This window comes from Carcharodon carcharias, chromosome 7 (genome assembly GCF_017639515.1).
Source record: "Carcharodon carcharias isolate sCarCar2 chromosome 7, sCarCar2.pri, whole genome shotgun sequence".
Classification (NCBI taxonomy): Eukaryota; Metazoa; Chordata; class Chondrichthyes; order Lamniformes; family Lamnidae; genus Carcharodon; species Carcharodon carcharias.
The window spans coordinates 12,610,012-12,630,233 of record NC_054473.1 but is presented as its reverse complement, the minus strand read 5'-3'; the positions used below and the strand labels follow the sequence as shown (position 1 = coordinate 12,630,233).

At 46.9% G+C, this 20,222-nt stretch overlaps 1 protein-coding gene across 1 annotated transcript in view; it reads left to right on the top strand.

Moving 5' to 3' along the window:
• Positions 1-20,222, top strand: part of col7a1 (collagen, type VII, alpha 1) — a 242,415-nt gene that overhangs the window by 29,043 nt on the left and 193,150 nt on the right. The window contains exons 17-27 of the mRNA XM_041191107.1: positions 322-375; positions 4,432-4,500; positions 5,120-5,233; positions 7,433-7,459; positions 8,223-8,276; positions 8,374-8,445; positions 10,211-10,270; positions 12,628-12,663; positions 14,079-14,123; positions 15,910-15,945; positions 17,460-17,504. Of these exons, the coding sequence (XP_041047041.1) occupies positions 322-375; positions 4,432-4,500; positions 5,120-5,233; positions 7,433-7,459; positions 8,223-8,276; positions 8,374-8,445; positions 10,211-10,270; positions 12,628-12,663; positions 14,079-14,123; positions 15,910-15,945; positions 17,460-17,504 (612 nt within the window). The remainder of the gene's footprint in view (positions 1-321; positions 376-4,431; positions 4,501-5,119; positions 5,234-7,432; positions 7,460-8,222; positions 8,277-8,373; positions 8,446-10,210; positions 10,271-12,627; positions 12,664-14,078; positions 14,124-15,909; positions 15,946-17,459; positions 17,505-20,222) is intronic.

The following is a 20,222-nucleotide window of genomic DNA, read 5'->3' as shown; positions in this document are numbered from 1 at the left end:
CCAATTCCATGGGCACCGTCAGTGGAAGAGCAAGGGAGTTCTCCCCTGCGTCCTGACCATCATTTATCCTTCAACTGACATCACTAAAAAGATTAGCTGCTGTTTGTGGGATCTTGCTATGCGGAAGTTAGCCGCAGCATTCCCTGCATTACAACAGTGGTACACTTCACAAAAATACTTCACTGGCTGCAAAGCTTTGGGACATCTTGAGGCTGTGAATGGCAAGACTTTGATTACTGGTACCCAAAGCTGCTGAGGCCTGTGACTACACAGGATGATTCTGATCATTGTTGATGGTGAAATATCAGTTTCTTGTTTCAGGGGGATAATGGGATACCAGGACCATCTGGACCAGTCGGTCCAAGGGGAGAAAAGGTCTGTATACACTTCCTCTTTAACAGCACATGAAGAATGTGGAATTGTATTTAATTGCGTGTGTATTGAAGCTTCTAGTGTAGCATTAAAACATCCTGAGGTGTTTTTTTCTCTCATAGGGTCATTCGTCAGTGGAATTCTCTTCCTCAGAAAGCAGTGGAGGCTGGGTCATTGAATTTATTTTGGGTGGAGCTAGGCAGTTTTTTGATAGATAAGGGAGCCAAGGGTAGTGGGGGGCACATAGCAAAGTGGAGTTGAGACCACTACCAGGTCAGCCATGATCTTATTGAATGGCGGAGCAGGCTCAAAGGGCCGAATGGCCTACTCCTGCTCCTGAGTCCTATGTTCCGATAGGTGTTCCCTTAAACACTGGTTAGAAGAAGCAGATATTATAAACTTTGGTGCGTCCAATAATTGGATACCTCCTGGAGACAATCTCCTTTTTCCTGTCGCCTCCCTGCTTTTCTCTCTGTATACGCGCAGGAAGTGAAAATAACCTGTGACTATAATGGGATGTTGACCCTTGGTTAGAATGATCCTAGGTGAAAGGGTTTGGGGCCCTATTGATCCTGATTCATGTGCGTGCCACCCTATGGCACACGCCCTCTGTTGATTCAGTACCAGGCTGGCGTCTTCACAAAGGCCACAAGAGGCATTGGAGAAGGTAAATGGAAATGTAGGAGCTTCTTATCTTTGGTCCCCTGCACTGCTGCAACAGTAGAAGGAGGCCATTCGATCCATTGTTTCAGTGCTGGCTCTTTGAAAGAGCTGTCCATTTCAGTCCCACGCCACAACTTTTTCCTCATAACCCTGAAATTTCGTCCCCTTCAGGTACCTGTCCGGTTGCCTTTTGTAAACTCCTGTGGAATCGGATTCCCTCCCCACCCCACCCCGCCAGATTAGCGTTTCCCTGGACATTGACATCCCTTGAGGCATCAATTCAAGCGAAGACTGTTTTTAATTATCCTGGCATTTCCATTCAACAACCTTGTTGACAGGGTTGACTTCGTTCTCTTGCAGAGAGGACAAGCTACCATAGATGTGGGGAATCAGAAATCTAAGCAAAAAAAAAAAAAAACCGCTGCAAGTACTCAGTAGGTCTGGCAGCATCTGCGGAGAGAGAATCAGAATTAACGGGCTGGGTTTTATATGTTGCCACAGTCCGTCCCCGCTCCCCATCTAAAAAATCGGCGGGGCAGCTGGTGCATGATCCTGACCAGCTGTCGCGCAACAGCTTAACACCGGGAGCAGCATTCATGGCTTTAAGGCTCTGGGCCAAGTGCTGGTCAATGGGGTTAGGTAGGTAGGTCGGCTGTTTCTCATGTGTCGGTGCAGAATCGATGGGCCGAAGGGCCTCTCCTGCACTGTGTGATTCTGTGAAGGTGAGACTTCCCCCCCCCCCCGCCCTGCCAGCCCCCGGCCTATCTTGGGAGGAAGTCCCGCCTTAGAGAGCCGCCGGCCCTCCCAGCAGCGCCAGGTGGGAGCTGTGACCAATGCTTGGGGCCTACAGCCAGTCCAGATGATGAGGAGCCTGGACTCAGGGGTAATTCCGGGCTATGGCCTGGCCAGGCCAGCAGGCTCTGACGGGGGCGGGGGGTGTCGAGAGAGGGAGGTGGGGAGGCCTGGTTCGAGAAGCCGGGATGGGGGTGGGGGGGGTGGTGGTGAGGGTAAAGGGGGAAGTATGACCTGGGGTGGGGTTGCTTCTGATGGGATCGGGGTATCTGCAAAGGAGGTTCCACCCCCCCCGCCCCCTGCCGTCCCCGTCCCCCCATCCCACACAGCTAAAGCTGCTGGGCTTCCCACACAGAGTGGGCCTTCCCCCCTGCCTATACCCCCTCGCATCTTGGCAACAGGGCAGGGGCAGGGTGAAGCTCCACATTGACCAATTACTTAAGGGTCACAATTAGGCCCAGGGATGGGCGGGAAGTCTGACACTCCCCCTGCAAACCTCCAGACAGGTCAGGGGTTTGGGGGGGGGGGTGGTGGGAGGGCACCTGCCGGATTTCAGACTTCAGACACCCCCCCCCTGCCCCCCTGTGGGGGAGTGTAAAATCAGCCCAGTATTTCAGTTCTGTGACCTTTCATCAGGACTAAGAAACGCTGAAGACGCAAGAGGTTTTAAACAAATACGGAAGAAGGAAAAGGGAAGGGATTGGGGTTGGGGGGTGGGGGGCGGGGGTGTTCGGGGGAGGGTAAGGGGGAGGAACAGAAGGGATTGTCTGGGACTGGATGGGAGGCAGTGGTGATTAAATGAACAGCGGGATCATTATCAGGACTTCCTGTTCAAAATAATAGGAGCAGTGGTGATGATCTGAAATTGGTGAGCTTCACCCTGAAGGTTGTGAAGTGACTAATCGAAAAGCAAGGGGCTGTTTCTCAAACATCCATTGGGTTCCGTTGGATTGGTGTGGTTGTCCGAGGACGGAGAGGTGAAAGCGGGAGCAGGAAGAAATTTAAAATGACAAAGTGACCGGAAGCTCAGGATCACCCTTGAAGACTGGATGGGGATGTCTCTGGTAGTCTCTCTTCTTAGGCAGCTCCTCAGGATGGAGGATGATTTGCTTCCATTCTGGATGGGTGGTTTTGAAATGGCTGGGTAAGTCCAGTGCGCGATCGGCCCACTCTGCCACATGTGGAGCAGGTGGTGCTGGAAGGGGTGGGCTCCGGAATGCTCCGACTTCATCTCTGCACGATCCCAATGCAGTCTCTCGATTCGTCCGGTGCCTGCCCGAATGGGCTTTCTCCATTTTGGTTGGTCACAAGCCAGGGTCTCCCATGGGTTGGCGGGGATGTCGGACTGTGCAGCGATACTTTCAGGGCCGCTCTAAAGCATTTCCGTTGTCTCCTTGGGAGTCTCCTGACACAACCCAGTTCTGAGTGGAGCAGTCGCTTTGGAAGTCTAGTGTCAGGCAGGCGAATGACATGTCCTGTCCAGCGGAACTGGTTCTGATTGATTCACGTTGAGTGATGTTGGGCAAGTTAGCTTGGGAGAGGACTCCGCTGTTGGACTGCCTTTCCTGCTCACTGAATTTGGAGGATCTTGCAAAGGCACCACTGGTCGTGGAACTGTCCTTAATTTAGTAACGATTTGCCACTCTTACTCAGAGTAGTTACCGGGTGGTGGGTGGCAAATTGGAACAATGTTCCACTTGTACAGTTGTCTGCACTGTTCTGAGACTCAGTGGAGCATAGAGGGAGGGTTAGTCTCCATCATTTCATTGTACCTTAATCTGAGAATGCTTGACACTGGAGATCTCAAATGGAAAGGTTTTCATTTGCCAGCACTACCTTATCTCACCTTGACGAGCATAATAGGAGCAGGAGTAGGCCATTCAGCCTCTTGAGCCTATTCCACCGTCTCCAGTCATCTGTCTTCCCTCCATTTCCTTTCATTACCTTACCTAACGTGAATCTGTCAATCTCGGCCTCGAAAGGTTCAATTGACCCTCAGCGTCCACAACCTTTGGAAGTAGAGAATTCCAGATTTCTGCTCTCCTTTGTGTGAAGAAATGGTGCCTGATTTCTCTCCCAAAAGACAGGAAGATTGCACCCCTTCTAAATCCTGAATCACAGGGAACATTGTCCCTGTATCTACCGTATCAAATCCCTTTGACATTTTGAACACCTTGATCAGATCATCCCTCAATCTTCCATATTGAAAGGAATGCAAGCCAAGATTTTTGCAACCTGTTCTCATGATTTAACCCTTTAGTCCAATAATTCTAGTGAATTTACATGTCAGCTTGTCCAAGTTCTATACCTTCTTTCTGAGGTGCGGTGTTCAGCACAGAATGCGGTACTCCAGACGGGGGTCTGACCAGAGCTATAATTACACTATAATTTTTTTTTTAAAGTAGAGCCATTACAGCACAGAAGGAGGCCATTCCCATTGAGTCCATGCTGGATTTCTGTGGAAAAGGTTCCAAGTGGAAATGGTGTTCTCGTAATTTACTGGCATGAGGCACGTTGGCACATCCTGGGGACAGTGGGAGGCGCTATATCAGTGCAAATTCTTTCCTTCTTTCATTTATGTTTGTGAATTTCTCCCTCTTTTAGGGTGAACCCGGCAGAGTGACCGGAAACGGAGGAGGCTATCCTGGCAGAAAGGGCGAGCCGGGTAATCCAGTATGTACATGCTCTCATTGTTTACATAAAATTACACAGAATCAATGGCACAGAAACAGGCTATTTGGCCCAGCCGATCCGTGTTGGTGTTTATGCCCCACACAAGTCTCCTTCCACTGTACTTCACCCAAACCCATCAACATATCCCTCCATTCATTTTTCCAGCTTCCCCTTAAATATAACTATGTTATTCATCTCAACTGCTCCACCTGGTAGAGAGTTCCACAATCTCACCCCTCTCTGGGTTAAAAAAGTTTCTCCTGAATTCCCTAATGGATTTATTAGTGACTATCTTATATTTATACTATGATTTTTTCCACATCTACCCTGGTAAAAAACCCTTCTGTAATCTTAAAGATCTCTATTAGGCCACGCTCGGTCCCCTCTTTTCTAGAGGGATGTCACTTTGTTATTTATTCACGGTGCACAGACGGAGGTAAGTTCTTACTTAAGCAATGGTGGGTGGCGAATGCCCCCATTGAGGGCATTGGGACGTTTTATTACTATGTTAAAGGGGCTATGCGAATGCACCTTTGCTGTTGTTAGCTCTTGACGCAATCTCTGATCAGTAGTTAGAAATAGCCAGTACTTCGACACATCTTTTGTTGCTCTGTTGCAGGGTATTCCTGGTCCACCTGGTCTTCCTGGACTGAGGGGTGAAAGTGGATTTCCTGGCCAAGGAGGACCACGCGGTCCCATTGGCCCCCCAGGACCTGCTGGGAGGTCTATCAAGGTACGTTGTCATCGCAGCAAAAACAAAAAAAATGCGCTTGCAGGAACAATTAAATCAAGAGCAAGCGCAAGGCACCCACTTGATTCCCTTTAATTGCCTAGGCAATTAAAGGGAATCAAGTGGGTGCCTTGCGCTTGCTCTTGATTTAATTGTTCCTCGATTGTGCTTCATTCTTATTGCCGAGTTACAGCTAACTCTCTGGGAGGTGAGGCTCTGTATGAGTACCCCTTTGGTGTCAGCTGTTGCCCCATGGGCAACACTTTTGAGTCAGATTTAAGGTTTAAGCCCTGCTCCTGAGATTTGAGAACAAAATCTAGGTGAACACTCCCAGTGCAGGACTGAGGCAATGCTTCACTGCTGGAGGTGCAGTCTTTTGGATTAGATCCCGTCTTCCCTCTCAGGTGGACGTAAGAGATCCGATGACGCTATTTCTAAGAAGAGTAAAGGGAGTTCTTGCATGGCCAATAACACTGCTTGGCTTTGGAAGATTGAACTGGGGGTTGGGGGGTGGGGGAAGGGGTGTGGGTGTGGGATCTTTTGAGGTGTGAAAAAGATTCTGTTGGATAAATACAGCGAAACTATTTCCTGTGATGGAGGAATCAAGAATGAGAGGGCATTGGGTGAGATTGTCCAGCCCCACTCCCAGCCCGCATTGTCCGGTCCCGGTGAAAGTCAATGGACCGCCGAGTCCCCCACGACAGGTCCCACCACAATGGGGCTGGAAAATTCCGGCCTTCATCATCGAATTTGATCATTTAGGAAAATTAAAGGGAAGCAACTTTTCATGTCAAGGGTAGCAGAAATCTTGAATTCTCTGCTGCAAAAAAAAGTGGATGGTGGTGGTAGGGTGGGGTGGGGGAGGGGGGGGGTGGGGGCGTGTGGGGGAGGTGAGGGGGGCGGGTGGGGGGTGAGTCATTCAGAGCTTTCAAGACCGAGATTGTTGCATAATAAAGGGATATGGAAAAAAGGCAGGTAGGTGGAGTTGAGATAAAGGTCAGCCATGATGGAAATCTTTGCCAGAGTAGGCTCATGAGGCCGAATGGCCTACTCCCCTTTCTAAGTTTCATATACTTGCACCGCTGGACATGAATTACTCTTCCACTTATGTTCGAAAATACAATGAGCAGATGCCAGTATAAGTGAGGCCAGGATAAGGGGAAACCAAGCTCAGCCACTTTCAACATCACTCTCACTCTCAGTTGTATCACCTTCTGTCTATTCGGTGAGGTCTTAGCTGCTCCAAAACTCACCTTTAATATTACAGAACAATCAACTTAAACTGGGGAGTTCAATATTGCCCCTTGACATTCAATGGTATTACCATCACTAAATCCCCCACTATCAACATTCTGGGGGTTACCATTGACCAGAAACTGAATTGGACTGGCCATGTAAATACTGTGGCTACAAGAGCAGGTCAGAGGCTGGGAATCCTGCAGCAAGTAACTCACCTCCTGACCCCCCAAAGCCTGTCCACCACCTATAAGGCACAAGTCAAGAGTGTGATGGAATATTCCCCTCTTGCCGGGATGAGAACAGCTCCCACAACACTCAAGAAGCTTGACACCATCCAGGATAAAACAGCCCGCTTGATAGGCACCACATCCACAAACATTCACTCCCTCCACCACCGACGCACAGTGGCAGCAGTGAGTACTCTCTACAAGACGCACTGCAGGACCTCACCAAGGCTCCTTAGACATCATCTTCCAAACCTACAACCATGACCATCTAGAAGGACAAGGGCAGCAGATAGATGGGAACACCACCACCTGGAAGTTCCCCTCCAAGCCACTCACCATCCTGACTTGGAAATATATCGCCGTTCCTTCAATGTTACTGGGTCAAAATCCTGGAACTCCCTCCCTAACAGCACTGTGGGTGTACCTACACCACATGGACTTCAAGAAGGCAGCTCACCACCACCTTCTCAAGGACAATTAGGAATGGGCAATAAATGCTGGCCCAGCCAGCGATGCCCACACCCCATGAATGAATTTTTAAAAATTGCTTTTAATTGTGTACTTGCACCTTGATAAAGAGTTGATATTGACTCTGTTGCATTCATCGTCAGAACGGTTCGAAGAGCATTCAGTGTTCAATTTTGTCTGGCAGCTTTGCAAAATGAATAGTTTACTCTTCTGTACAGGTGCTTGTTCTCGAAATGTTCTCTTTATTATGTTTCTCGTTCTCTTGCAGGGAGAAAAGGGAGAGCCAGGTGAGAGAGTAAGTGAATGTTCCATTCAATCATCATCTCAAAGTGATTTACTTTAATGGCTGATTTCCTTTTTCATCTCATTCCTTTTGTTTCTGCCCTTCTCTCTCGAAGGCTGTGACTTGTGCTGGGGTTTGCTCCTCGTGCTCATTCTTTACGTGAGAGCCTAAACCTTGCTGTGCTTCCTGCCTGGGTCACAGGGCTGCCTGCTCAATGCGTCTTCCCTAGTTGGGACCTGGGCCTCTACCTCTTGTCCTGTGTTAGCTGGGTTCCTGAATCGCACCATTGGCCGGTTTCCACTCCAATTTGCCAGGAGTCTTTCCACACCCACCATTTCTCCCCATACTCCAAAGGATGCTGAGACCAGTTGTCCGTTCAAGACCCCAGTGTGTGGATTTTACCATTTGAAATATCTCACATCGAGCACATGACTCCACTCCACAACTGCCTGACTGGGTAATGCTTCCTGTTTCACTGACTGTCCAAATCTGCTATCCCTCTACCTTAACTAGGTCTCATGGCTACTTGTCTCTATATATGTTTGTGCCTGACAGATTGCTGTTTTCCTGCTGGATGACTCCCAGTGATCCCTGTTGCCTTGCTCAGTTGAGTTCCTTTGCTGCATCTAGCCTTGTGTGATTCTATCCCTGGATCGTAGACTCCTCCAGCTTACCACTCTCCTGAATAGGGAGGTCTGCTGGCAACATGGGGAATATTGAACTTAACGGAAGAGCAGAACTAAGAAACCGATTGACGATTTGACTTTTCCTACAGGGGTCGCAAACCTCGCTGGATGGAGGTGGTCAGAAGGGAGACCCTGGCCGACCAGTGAGTATTTAAGAATTAGGAGCAGTACCCAAAGTAAGGAACTTGCAATACTGAGTGATTATATGAGTTAGAACTAACAGTGCATTTTTCTTTCAAGGGAAGTCCTGGTGAGGCTGGTAGCCCTGGACCCAGAGGACCCCCTGGCCCAACAGGACAGAAAGGTGACAAGGTAAATATTGATTATTTTCATTCCTGATTTAGAGGTCAGTAGCATTGAGAAGGAAGACCAGGAACAGCACTTTCAGATGCCGTCAGGCAGCAGGAGAAGTGGGCCCAGGGCCAGGGTTGTGAAGGACAGGTTTAGGACAGACATTGGTGTTATATTCCAGCCGTGGAAGAGGAGATCTTGTGGCACAGTGGGCAGCATCTCTGCCTCTGAACCAGGTTCGAGTCCTGCCCCAGGACTTGATGGCCAAGGAAGGTGACTTTGTAATGCGGCCAAACAGGTCGATTGTCAAACTGCAAATACTTCCGACACACCTACAGCAGGTGGTAAGATTGGGAGAGACTCCTGGTCAGCCATGCTTGATGTGGAGTGGCACTCCTCATTAACTCCAGTAATCGTATGTTGTCGAAAGAATGAGTCTGGAGCCAGCTTGTACCTTAAGACAGATTTATTTCCAAACCTACAGAGTAAAGATGCAGACTCTCCTAATTCCTCCCAATAGCCAGTGTGAACACCTTTTTATATTCCTGTAATGAAGCCCTGATACTTCCCTAGTTGGGGACAGCTGCTTTTGATTACCAACTTAAAGCATGTACTGTATTGCAGTACAATTCTAACATTAACTCTCCTCAAGCTATAGTCTGTGAATTCAGGCTAGCAACCCAGTCCAGACTGGGATGTCTCAGACATTTCTAGATATGAGAAGCTTTCTAAGTCTAAGTTGGTAAAGGAAGAAACCAGAGCCAATCTTTACCTGGAATAAATTTATTCACAGAATGAAACATTACAGGTATATATCTCCTGACTCCACTCTACTCCTGTGTCAGTAAGTGTCTCTTTATACGTGCTCAAGAAACAATTCAGTCAATGCCCTTCCCCTGTCTCTATTTAACCTCAGTTGATGCAATTAACAACTGTGAGATGCCTGCTCACACTGAAGGTGATTAAGGGCTGGAGTAGTTTGCCACAGCAACTGGAATCGGTGGCTGTGCACGGTTTAACCTTCCTTGCCCACTCAGTATCAATTAAATGAAGAGTTCTGCCGCTGGCCTCGACAGAGATAGTTTTATTAACCTACTCGAGCAGAAATGTTACTGCCTATTGCAAGGATGACAGTGAAGCATAAATTAACCTACACAGGTGTAAGCTACACAACCTCAATATCTGTAATGGGGATGTTAAAGGTAATGGATCTTTCTCCTTTAAATGGAACACCAGTAAAAACTGGGAAATAAGAGTACTAGTCTGAACTGGTCTTTCCTTCATCACAAACCAGCCAGCTTTTAGAGGATCAGGAAACCCCTTTAAGAGGAGAAGGCTGCTGTGTTGGCAGGGACAAGGATAATGTCATCAGTGCAGTTGGGGCCTGTTTTACTGGCTGTAAATATGCAGTCTCCCGGCTAGGAATGTAGTTTAGTGATTGGGTAGAGTACTGACTAGGAGTGTAGTATTGTGATTCCCAGCATCTATGGATTTCCCTAACATCAGGGAATCTCTATGACTGGAGATAAAAGCCATGATTTATGATCATTAAACTTGTTTGGCTTGGCTTCTTTTACTGATAGTACTCTGGAATCTGCTTCACAAAATGGGAGGAGGGGTGACGCTGGTGAACTCCAGCACATTACTTTGGGCAGAAGTCAAGTTGATGTATAATTGTGATGTGGCCAGAACTAACAACATGGCGGTTCTAGAGAAACAAGGGATGCTTTTAAAAAAAAAGACATTTCTGAAAATGGGTTCTGAGATTCTCTGTCTGTGTTTCCAGGGCAACACGGGTGAAGGTTTCGTTGGACCACCAGGCCGTCAAGGAGAACCAGGTGACCGGGTTAGTGACGTTACGAATCTCAACAAACCAAATGGGCTAAAACCTTTGTTAAATTAGTGGAGAAAGCCTTTTCATGCAAACATGTTAAAGTATTCCTCGTCTATTTCTTACACATTCTGATTTCACACCTTAGGTCCTAAGTGCATTACAGAAAGAGCAAGGTGAGATAAAGGATGTGCCGGAGAGAATAGTTAAAAGGATTTGATTGCGTAGCTATGGAGAAACTATTTCCTCTGGTGGGAGTAATCTTAAAATTACAGCTCAACCAACCAGGAGGAAAAAAACAGGAAATTTCTCCCACAAAAGTAATCCACCTCCTGACTGTCCAAGGCACAGGTCAGGAGTGCGATGGAATACTCTCCACTTGCCTGGATGAGTGCAGCTCCAACAACACTCAAGAAGTTTGACACCAACCAGGACAAAGCAGCCCGCTTGATTGGCACCCCATCCACCACCTTCAACATCCACTCCCTCTACTACTGACACACAGTAGCAGCAGTGTGTGTGCCATCTACAAGATGCACTGCAGCAACTCACCAAGGCTCCTTCGACAACACCTTCCAAACCCATGACCACTACCATCTAGAAGGACAAGGGCAGCAGATGCATGGGAACACCAGCACCTGCAAGCTCCCCTCCAAATTACACACCCTGAATTGGAAATATATCACCGTTTCTTCATTGCTGCTGGATCAAAATCCTGGAACTCCCTTCCTACCAGCACTGTGCGTGTACCTATACCACCTGGACTGCAGCGGTTCAAGAAGGCGTTTTCAAGGGCAATTAGGGATGGGCAACAAATGCTGGCATCACTAGCAATGCCCAGATCTCATGAGCGAACAATTTAAAAAGGGCTGAGAATACTGGTGGTGGTGGGTGGGTGGGGCGGGGGGTGGGGTGGGTGGGGTTGGGGGGGGGGCAGCGTGGGGAGGGGGTGATGTGTGCAGGGGTAGGGGCAGTAAAAGCTGTCAAGAGATGAATAGATATTTGTTAGTTGAGGGTATGGAGCACAGATGGGTATCTGGAGTTGAGGAGCAGGACATCCATGACCTGATTGAATGGTGGAGCAGGTCCGTGAGGGCTGAATGGCCTCCTCCTGTTGCTCATGCCCCTAGTTGCTTGACTGGGTGTGTGCATGTGGTACTGGACTCTGAAAAAAATACAGGAGAATCCACACTTTTCCAATTTGAACTGTCTCGAACTTGCCAACCCTTTCTTAAGTTCCTAACCAGACAAGAGGCCAGATATAGAGAGACAGGACTGTAGAGTAGAATCATTGCTTGATTTCTGAGAGTGAACTCTGTGGGATTCCTCTTCATAGTCCATTTATCTCCCTGTCGATGTTCATGTACATTCCTCATGAATGACTGCAGCATTAAGAGGTAGATATTCGATTATATAATGTTGTGTTAAACACTGTAGAGATGGAGTAGGGTGTTGAAGGTTTACCACACTGTTCCAGTGGTGATCCAATCTCTCATAACCCTCTATCTCCCCCTCCCACCCCCTCCTCTCCCTCTAATAATATAATTTTCAAGATCTGCGGAGAGAGATTTGAATAAAAGTCAAAATCAAGTTTGAGCCCCATAAGCAGGAACAATAATGGAGCAATTTGATTCATCCCCAATTAGCAAATAGAGGTGTGTATGTATTTGTGTGTCTTTGTTTGTGGATGTCTGTGTATATGTGTGGCTGCATGTGTCACTGTGTGTGTGTTGTGTTTCCTTTGTGTCTGCACTGTGTGTGAATGTGGGTCAGTGTGTCTCCGTGTGTATCTGGGTGGTGACATCAGTGAAAAGCATTTCCGGGCCAAGTCATTTGTTGACCCGCTTTTCAGTTTTACACATAAACAATATCACATGAGAACTGGTTAAGGGGGATATCTTGGCCAGGAAATTTCGTTTCAGAGAAACTTTAAATGCCTTCTTGTGTCTCTTATGAGGGGCAGGGATAGTCCTGATGCCAAAGAGATCTTTGGCTCTAGTGTCTTTGTCCTGCTGTGCAGTGCACTTACACTCCAAAGACTTGAGAATAATACAACTCCTGTGGAATTGCTCAGTGTGAGATGGAGGATGCACTGTTTTATAAGGAAGGGTCACTACACAGTTCGTCTAGTGCCTCCCTTTATGACCGCAAGGTCCAAACAACAATACTTCCCTGAGGTCGGTTGAAGGTTAACTGTGCGTAGGAAGATGCTGAATCAATTTGAGGTCAGAATAAACAAATAAGAAATACTGTCCCTATTCAATTAATTTAATAAAAACAAATGATATGGAAATGTGCATATGCGACGCCTCAAGTGCAACATACATCTCTAAATTCTCATGATTAATTGTTAATTTCTCCAATTTCTTTAGGGTCCCCGAGGATCTCAGGGTGAACAGGGAGACAAGGCAAGTATTTCAGTGCTAAAATCAATATATATTCTTTTTAAAAAAAAATTCTGTTTATAATAAACTTGATTTGCTCTTCCTTAATCATACTGCATAGTTCTCCCGGGCTATTAGAGATTGGACAGAATGTTGTCTGTGGAGGGTCTTTGGCTGAATTAATGAGGATGGATGAATATTTCAGAGTTTTGCTTGATAGCTAGTGTTTAGTATGCATGGAGAGACACCGGACCAACAATGCAAGGCCCTTCTCTCAACAGGTTTGGATTTTGCAATGGAAATAATGGTGAGGCTATTACCATTCACCATTGTTTACTTGGAAATTGGACAGTAAGTTCCGCTCGCCAAACTGTTTAATCTGGGAATCAGGAAGTTGCTGTCTGAGATGCATTGCTTCACCAGAAACTATGTCATATCAATTTCTCACCAAGTGACTCAGCATTGAAACTGTGGACCAGCATGAAATGGCTGAAGAGATCGTGACTAAATTCACCAAGAAAAGTTAGGGCTTGTCGATTGCAGTGTCAGTATCCTTTTAACAGTGTAATGTGTCTTAACTACAACCAAACACCTCTCTGGCACTGAAAATTATATTTTTCCAATGCAGGGTCTCATTCCTTCAGCTTTTATTTATTGTTTGAGATTTTTAAAAATAGAAAAATGTTGGGTTTTTTTGTTTTTCTTACTGTTTCTTTTATCTCTCAATTCAATCTTTCTTTCCTGCTCTTTATTTTGATTTCAGTACCTGATATTCTAACTGACGCTTTCTGGTTCAGTCTCTGCACCGGTCCTTAACAACTGTTCAATCTGATTGGATACACAGCTGCTTACCTCGTTCACTAGTGTCACAGATGCCCCGCAGAGGGCGCTGTGCTTGTTGGCCGACTCCAAGTTCCAGGTCAAAGTTCCATGGAAAGTCTGTAGACAAAGTGAAAATGTAATAAACGGGTGGCACTGTTGCCTCTGACCACAAATACTGGTCTTTAGTAGATATTTTAAAAACGCGATTCTTTAAAATATGGGATAAAAACTGAAAATGGTGGAATTGCATCACAGATCTGGTAGTAACTGAAAATAGGAAGGACAGGTTAACATTTCAGGTACAGGGAAAAGGAGAGTGATTTTAGGAGACTGATAAATAAATAGAGGTTGGTGACAGGAGAAAAGAACGGCTAAATGCCATAGGTTAAATATGTCTAGCGCTTGCGCAAAGCTTGCTGGCTCAATATCCTAAGATTACAGTTATTTTGGTTCTATATTTGGAAGATGAATGGGTGATATGCTAAGGTTATCTCAGACTGCCAGTGGAAAGAGTTAAGAAGACATGAGGGAGTGAGTGAAACAGCCCTAACCAAATAGTGTTATTGCTCCAGACGGGTACTCTAACAGGACACCTTGTTTTTATTTTTGATGGACAGGGAGACAGAGGCCAGCCAGGTGAGACTGGTTCCCCAGGACCTCGGGTAAGTGATTTCTCTCAGCCTTCACAATCCTATTTTGTGGGATCTCATCATGCCATTCCTGTAAAAATTCACTGCGGCAACTCGCCTAGTCCCCTTCGGGAGCGCCCCTCGAACCCGCCGACCTCTACCACATCACACGCCACCCTGACTTGGAGCGATGCCGCCGACCCGTCACTGGGTCGAAATCCTGGAACGCTCTCCCCGCCAGCGCTGTGGGTGTAGCTACACCACGCGGACTGGAGTAGTTGAAGAAAACGGCTCACCACAAACTTCTCGAGGTTAATGGTGGGGTGGACAATGTGCCTTGGCAATGTCAATCCACCCAATCAGTAACATTAATGCTCATGCCCAAATGATGAATTGGGCGGTGCACTGCATTTGAAACTGGGCCTTTATCTCTGGGACCTCTGTTCAGTCCAGCCCCTGCTATTGATAGGAAAAGCCTTTACTGTCTGTTGGCTGTAAAAGTCCCTGTCAGGGCAGTCCCACACTGGCAATACGTCGGCAATCTCACTCGTGTTGGACAGTAGGGACGGAGGCACACTGTAGGGTAAGACAAAGAGAGATTTACTGTCCTAGTGAATACCGTACCTTATCTGGCAATGCTGAGGGTCTGAAATGGGAAAAAGAAGTGTCCAAAAAAAAAAGGAAGTGGTACAAAACTGATGTTATTTCTTAAATGGCGCTACGGAGGGAAACTGGAAATACACAGCAGGCCCATCAGTGTCTGTGAACTTCTGTAGAGGTGACAGCCAGCATCAGAACTCATTGCAGAATAAGCCGCTTGGTTGGATACTAGCGTGTGCTGCAATGTGGAAGGACAGTCCATGCAAACTGCCCGAAAATTTGATCTAGCTCTGGTTTCATGCCCCATTGCCGATTTAACCATTTGGTGCCTCTCTGGAATAGCACAATTGAAGTCGTGAATTTAGCTTGTGTTGAGTCACTGATGGGACATTGCATCTACTGCACTATTACAGAGCTTGTTGAGGCCACAGCTTTGACTGTGTCAAGCCAAGAGGGTCAAGTGAAACTGTACTTGGAGCCCTGACTAATTATCGACGCATGCAAACTATTCCACACTTCCTCTAAAGATCCCCCCTGCCCTATCCCTGAACTTGCATCTCTCTCTAATTTCTCTTCCATCTCCCTTCATCCTCTCTCTGGGTCCGTCTTGTCCATCAGACCCACTTCCTGCTCCCCCGACCCTATTCCCGCAAAACCGCTGAGCACGCAACTTCCCCTCCTGGTCCCCATGTTAGCCGATATTGGTAACACTGTGGTTGAGAGTTGTCCCTCTCGCCTCTGAATCTGCTGTCGTTACCCCTCCCCTCAAAAAAAACCCAACCCATCTCCAACTCCCTTTCCTCTCCAAAGCCCTTGAATGCCTCCCAAATCCGTGCCCATCGTTCCCTGAATTCCATGTTTGAATCCCTCCAATCAGGGATCCACCCCCCTGGCCTTGGAACAGAAACAGGCCTTAACAAAGTCACAGGTGACATCCTATAACTGTGGCAAAGGTAAACTGAATATAAGCTGTGGCTGTTATTTGTGCACCACGTGCCACTTTCCGTGCCCCTGGACATTGGTCGGAGGCTCCTGTCGTCTCCAAACTCATGCCGCCTGTCATCCCGGACGAGAGAGACTGCGACGATGCCATATCAAAGATGGTAATCGAATAGAGGTGGAATGTCCCATCTGCTCTGCTAATGGGCCTCCCGAATGGTTAATTAAACAGACAAAATGGAAGAGACACGTAACGAATTGTGTTGTTTACTTTTTGCAGGGGGACAGAGGAACACCAGGACCATCAGGTCTTAAGGTGAGTGAGCACTGTCAGTTTGAAGACAATGCTGGCATTTAGAAGAGTTTGGTTCCTGAATTACAACAGCGCCAGCACTTCAGAAGGACCATTGGCTACAACGATGCAATGGGACACCCCAAGGCTATGAAAATCAGTCTGTCTTTTTTCCCACATCAGGTCCTGCCATTTCTCTTTTCCTCTCCCTTTGTGTCCCCACTTCTTTCTTCCCCTTCCCTTCGTTCCATTTCCCTCTCTTTCTTTCTCACCCTTCTCTCTTTCTCTTCCTCCTACTTTTTAATCATCCCTTCTCCCTTTCTCCCCTCAGTTTAATGAGAGGGAAACTGGACAGTTCGGCCCCCCAGTCTCCATGTCTCGCTACAGAGAGGGGAAGCAAAAGAAACAAATCCGAGATCCGTGCACCGCACGTGTGGATTCGAAAGCTTGTCTGATGATTTCATTTTCAGCCTTTTAATTCAGAAATCTGGAGTGCAAAGGGACTTGGGAGTCCTAGTCCAGGATTCTCTTAAGGTTAACTTGCAGGTTGAGTGGGTAGTTAGGAAGGCAAATGCAATGTTGGCATTTATTTCGAGAGGACTAGAATGTAAAAGCAGGGATGTGCTGCTGAGGCTTTATAAGGCTTCTGGTCAGACCACATTTAGAATATTGTGAGCAATTTTGGGCCCCGTATCTCAGGAAGGATGTTCTGACCCTGGAGAGGGTCCAGAGGAAGTTCACGAGAACGATCCCAGGAATGAAAGGCTTAACATATGAGGAACGTTTGAGGAGACTGGGTCTATACTCGATAGAGTTCAGAAGGATGAGGGGGGATCTGATTGAAACTTACAGAATGCTGAAAGGCCTGGATAGAGTGGACGTGGGGAAGATGTTTCCATTAGTAGGAGAGACTAGGACCCGAGGGCACAGCCTCAGAGTAAAGGGAAGACCTTTTAGAACAGAGATGAGGAGCAACTTCTTTAGCCAGAGAGTGGTGAATCTATGGAACTCATTGCCACAGAAGGCTATGGAGGCCAGGTCATTGAGTATATTTAAGACGGAGATAGATAGGTTCTTGATTGGTAAGGGGATCAAAGGTTACGGGGAGAAGGCTGGAGAATGGGGTTGAGAAACTTATCAGCCATGATTGAATGGCGGAGCAGACTCGATGAGTCAAATGGCCTAATTTCTGCTGCTATGTCTTATGGTCTAATGTCAGTGACTACAGGAATGGAACTAGGCAACGAGCGAAGACGCTAATCAATAGGGCAAACCATTACAGAGTTAATGACACTCTCCTTTATTTGATCACGCAGCTGCCCTGTGGTGTGAACAGGCTGGGTGTGTGAGAAATGAAGCACCAATTTCCAGTGTGGCTGGGCTCAGCACTCTCACTGGTTCAGGGGTATTCAGCTCCCACTACTGCCTAATACCCTCCTGCAGAGTTCACTGATAACTCCTGATTCTTACATTTATGTCCGAGAGGACATTGCAATCCATCCAGCATCCCGCTGACAGTTCAATATTTCTGTTATTAGGGAGATCGAGGACAACCCGGGCTGCCTGGTGTGCTGGGATCAGCTGTAAGTATTGTCCCACTCTCATCTGTTTCTGTTATAGGTGGCTGGTCAAAGGGCATAGCCAGAATAGCAGCAAGGACAAAATGGATAGGAATATGGTATAAATACTGTGGCTACAAGAGCAGGTCAGAGGCTGGGAATTCTGTGGTCAGTAATTCACCTTCTGACTCCCCAAAGCCTGTCCACCATCTACAAGGCACAAGTCAGCAGTGTGATGGAACACTCCCCACTGGCTTGGATGAATGCAGCTCCCACAACACTCAAGATGTTTGATACCATCCAGGACAAAGCAGCTTGCTTAATCGGCACCCAATCCGTCACCTTAAGGATTCACTCCCTCCACCATTGGTGCAGAATTGCAGCAGTGTGTACCATCTACAAGATGCATTGTGGCAATATGACAAGTTAATTGCTTGTATCCTTATTACTCGGAGGTTGGTTTTCTGTACTGGTGGACATGAAAAGGAACAGTTTTAAGGCATCGATGTTGCTGCCTTTGCTACCGCATTGTTTGCAGATTGACTGGTTTTTCCCTGGTTCTTGGAGTGAGTAAGATTGGTTATCTGAAGACAGTTTTGATCAGGTGACCACATGATCAACACTTCTGCTGTCCACCCAGAATGATTTGAAGTTTGAAGCCATTGCCTATACAGAGGAGGGTGGGGGGGTAGGGTGGGGGCAGGGAATGGATGGTGGCCATTCACACCTGCTTACAATTTAACTAATTTCTGCAGTTCTCTTTGTTACTTATTGAACTTGGAGACAATGGGTCTGGGAGTCCATTCATTTTGAGTTTTGGGTAAGTCCACAAACAGTAGGAGATGTGAATTCCACAAATGGTTTTCATCTTGTTATGTTAATTCAAGGGAGGCACTCCATGCGTGGTCATTCAACTAGGAACTTACTGGAGAATACTTTTGAGTCTATGCAGAAATTGCAAAAGTCACCTGGCCCACGGCAGCCATTTTAGCAGTCTTTTAATGTCCATTTTCAAAAGAAAAGGTAGTTCCAGAAAATTCTATACTGAATACAGTCCATGTTTAAAGTTATGAATATATCACGTGCCTTTTTACTGAGCATATCACATCCACAATCGTAAGAAAGAAAAATTGGGAGTTTAAGGGGCTCCATGGATTGAGATTCTGGTAGAGTAGGAAATCACTAGATCTTAATAGGGTAAGAATGTGGGGGAACAGGAAGTGTGTGTCAGCTGGAGAAACAAGAGAGGTAAGTTCAGAAGAGCAACCACCACGTGAGTATAGGTAAAATGGAGATGAATATGGTGAAGATTGAGATTTAGCAAATGGAGCTGAGAGATTGCCCAACACACAATAGGCACGGAGGAGGCAGGGGCTAAATATGGGAATCGTATTAAAGCATTGGAAAGACTCCGGCTTTTTAGCGAGTGACTCGGTTGTTGAGAGGACAGTTCTTCCCCGTTGTTGCCAGGCTTGCCAGAGCCTGAAGACTGAAATGGTGGCATCTTGGCAGGTTCAATAGCTCAGGCTCCAATGGCTCTATGCCACCCTCCCTTGCCTTCTTTTACTAAGTGTCACTAAGCAGCTAGCACTGGGGTGTCTCCAACACTACAGTCTGTCAGAGGGTAGTGCCCACTCCACTGCCCAAGTCCCGCCCAATCAGAATTATCAGTGGCTGGGTCAAAAACCCAGCAGATCAGTAAGCTGCGCCAATTTCTCCTGTGCCAACTATCACGATGCTGGAATTTCACCCCCAATGAGGGGTGGAGTTTCTGGGCTAAGGGCCGTTATTATTTCTGTTTGGAATTGGAATACTTTCTGGTGAGCATGTTTATTAGCTTCTGCTTATTTAAATGGTGATAGATTGGGAAATGTTGATGTACAAAGGGACCTGGGTGTCCTTGTACACCAATCTTTGAAAGCAAGTATGCAGGTGCAGCAAGCAGTTAAGAAGGCAGATGGTATGTTGGCCTTCATTGCAAGAGGACTTGAGCACAGGAGCAAGGATGTCTTACTGTAGCTGTACAGGGCCTTGGTGAGACCACACCCGGAGTAGTGTGTGCAGTTTTGGTCTCCTTACCTAAGAGAGGATATACTTGCCATAGAGGGAGTGTAGCGAAAGTTCACCAGACTGATTGCTGGGATGGCAGGATTGTCGCATGAGGGGAGATTGGACCGACGAGGCCTGTATTCATTAGAATTTAGAAGAATGAGAGAAGATCTCATTGAAACATATAAAATTCTGACAGGGCTGGACAGACTGGATGCAGGGATGATGTTTCCTCTGGCTGGGGGGGTCTAGAACAGGGGGTCACAGTCTCAGGATACGGGGTAGACCATTTAAGACTGAGATGAGGAGGAACTTCTTCACTCAGAGGGTGGTGAACCTGTGGAATTCTCTACCACAGAAGGCTGTGGACACCAAGTTGCTGAATATATTTATGAAGGAAATAGATAGATTTTTGGACTCTAAAGGTGTCAAGGGGTAGAGGGAGAGCGCAGGAGTATGACATTGAGATAGAGAATCAGCCATGATCATACTGAATGGCAGAGCAGGTTCGAAGGGCCAAAAGACCTACTCCTGCTCCTATTTTCGATGTTTCTACCAGAATCTCAATCCATGGGACCCCTGCTGAGTGCCAGGTGACTTTTGCAATTTCTGCATAGACGTAGAAGTATTCTCTGGAAAGTTCCTAATTGAATGACCGTGCTTTAAAGAAAGTGCTGCATAGATGGTGGGATT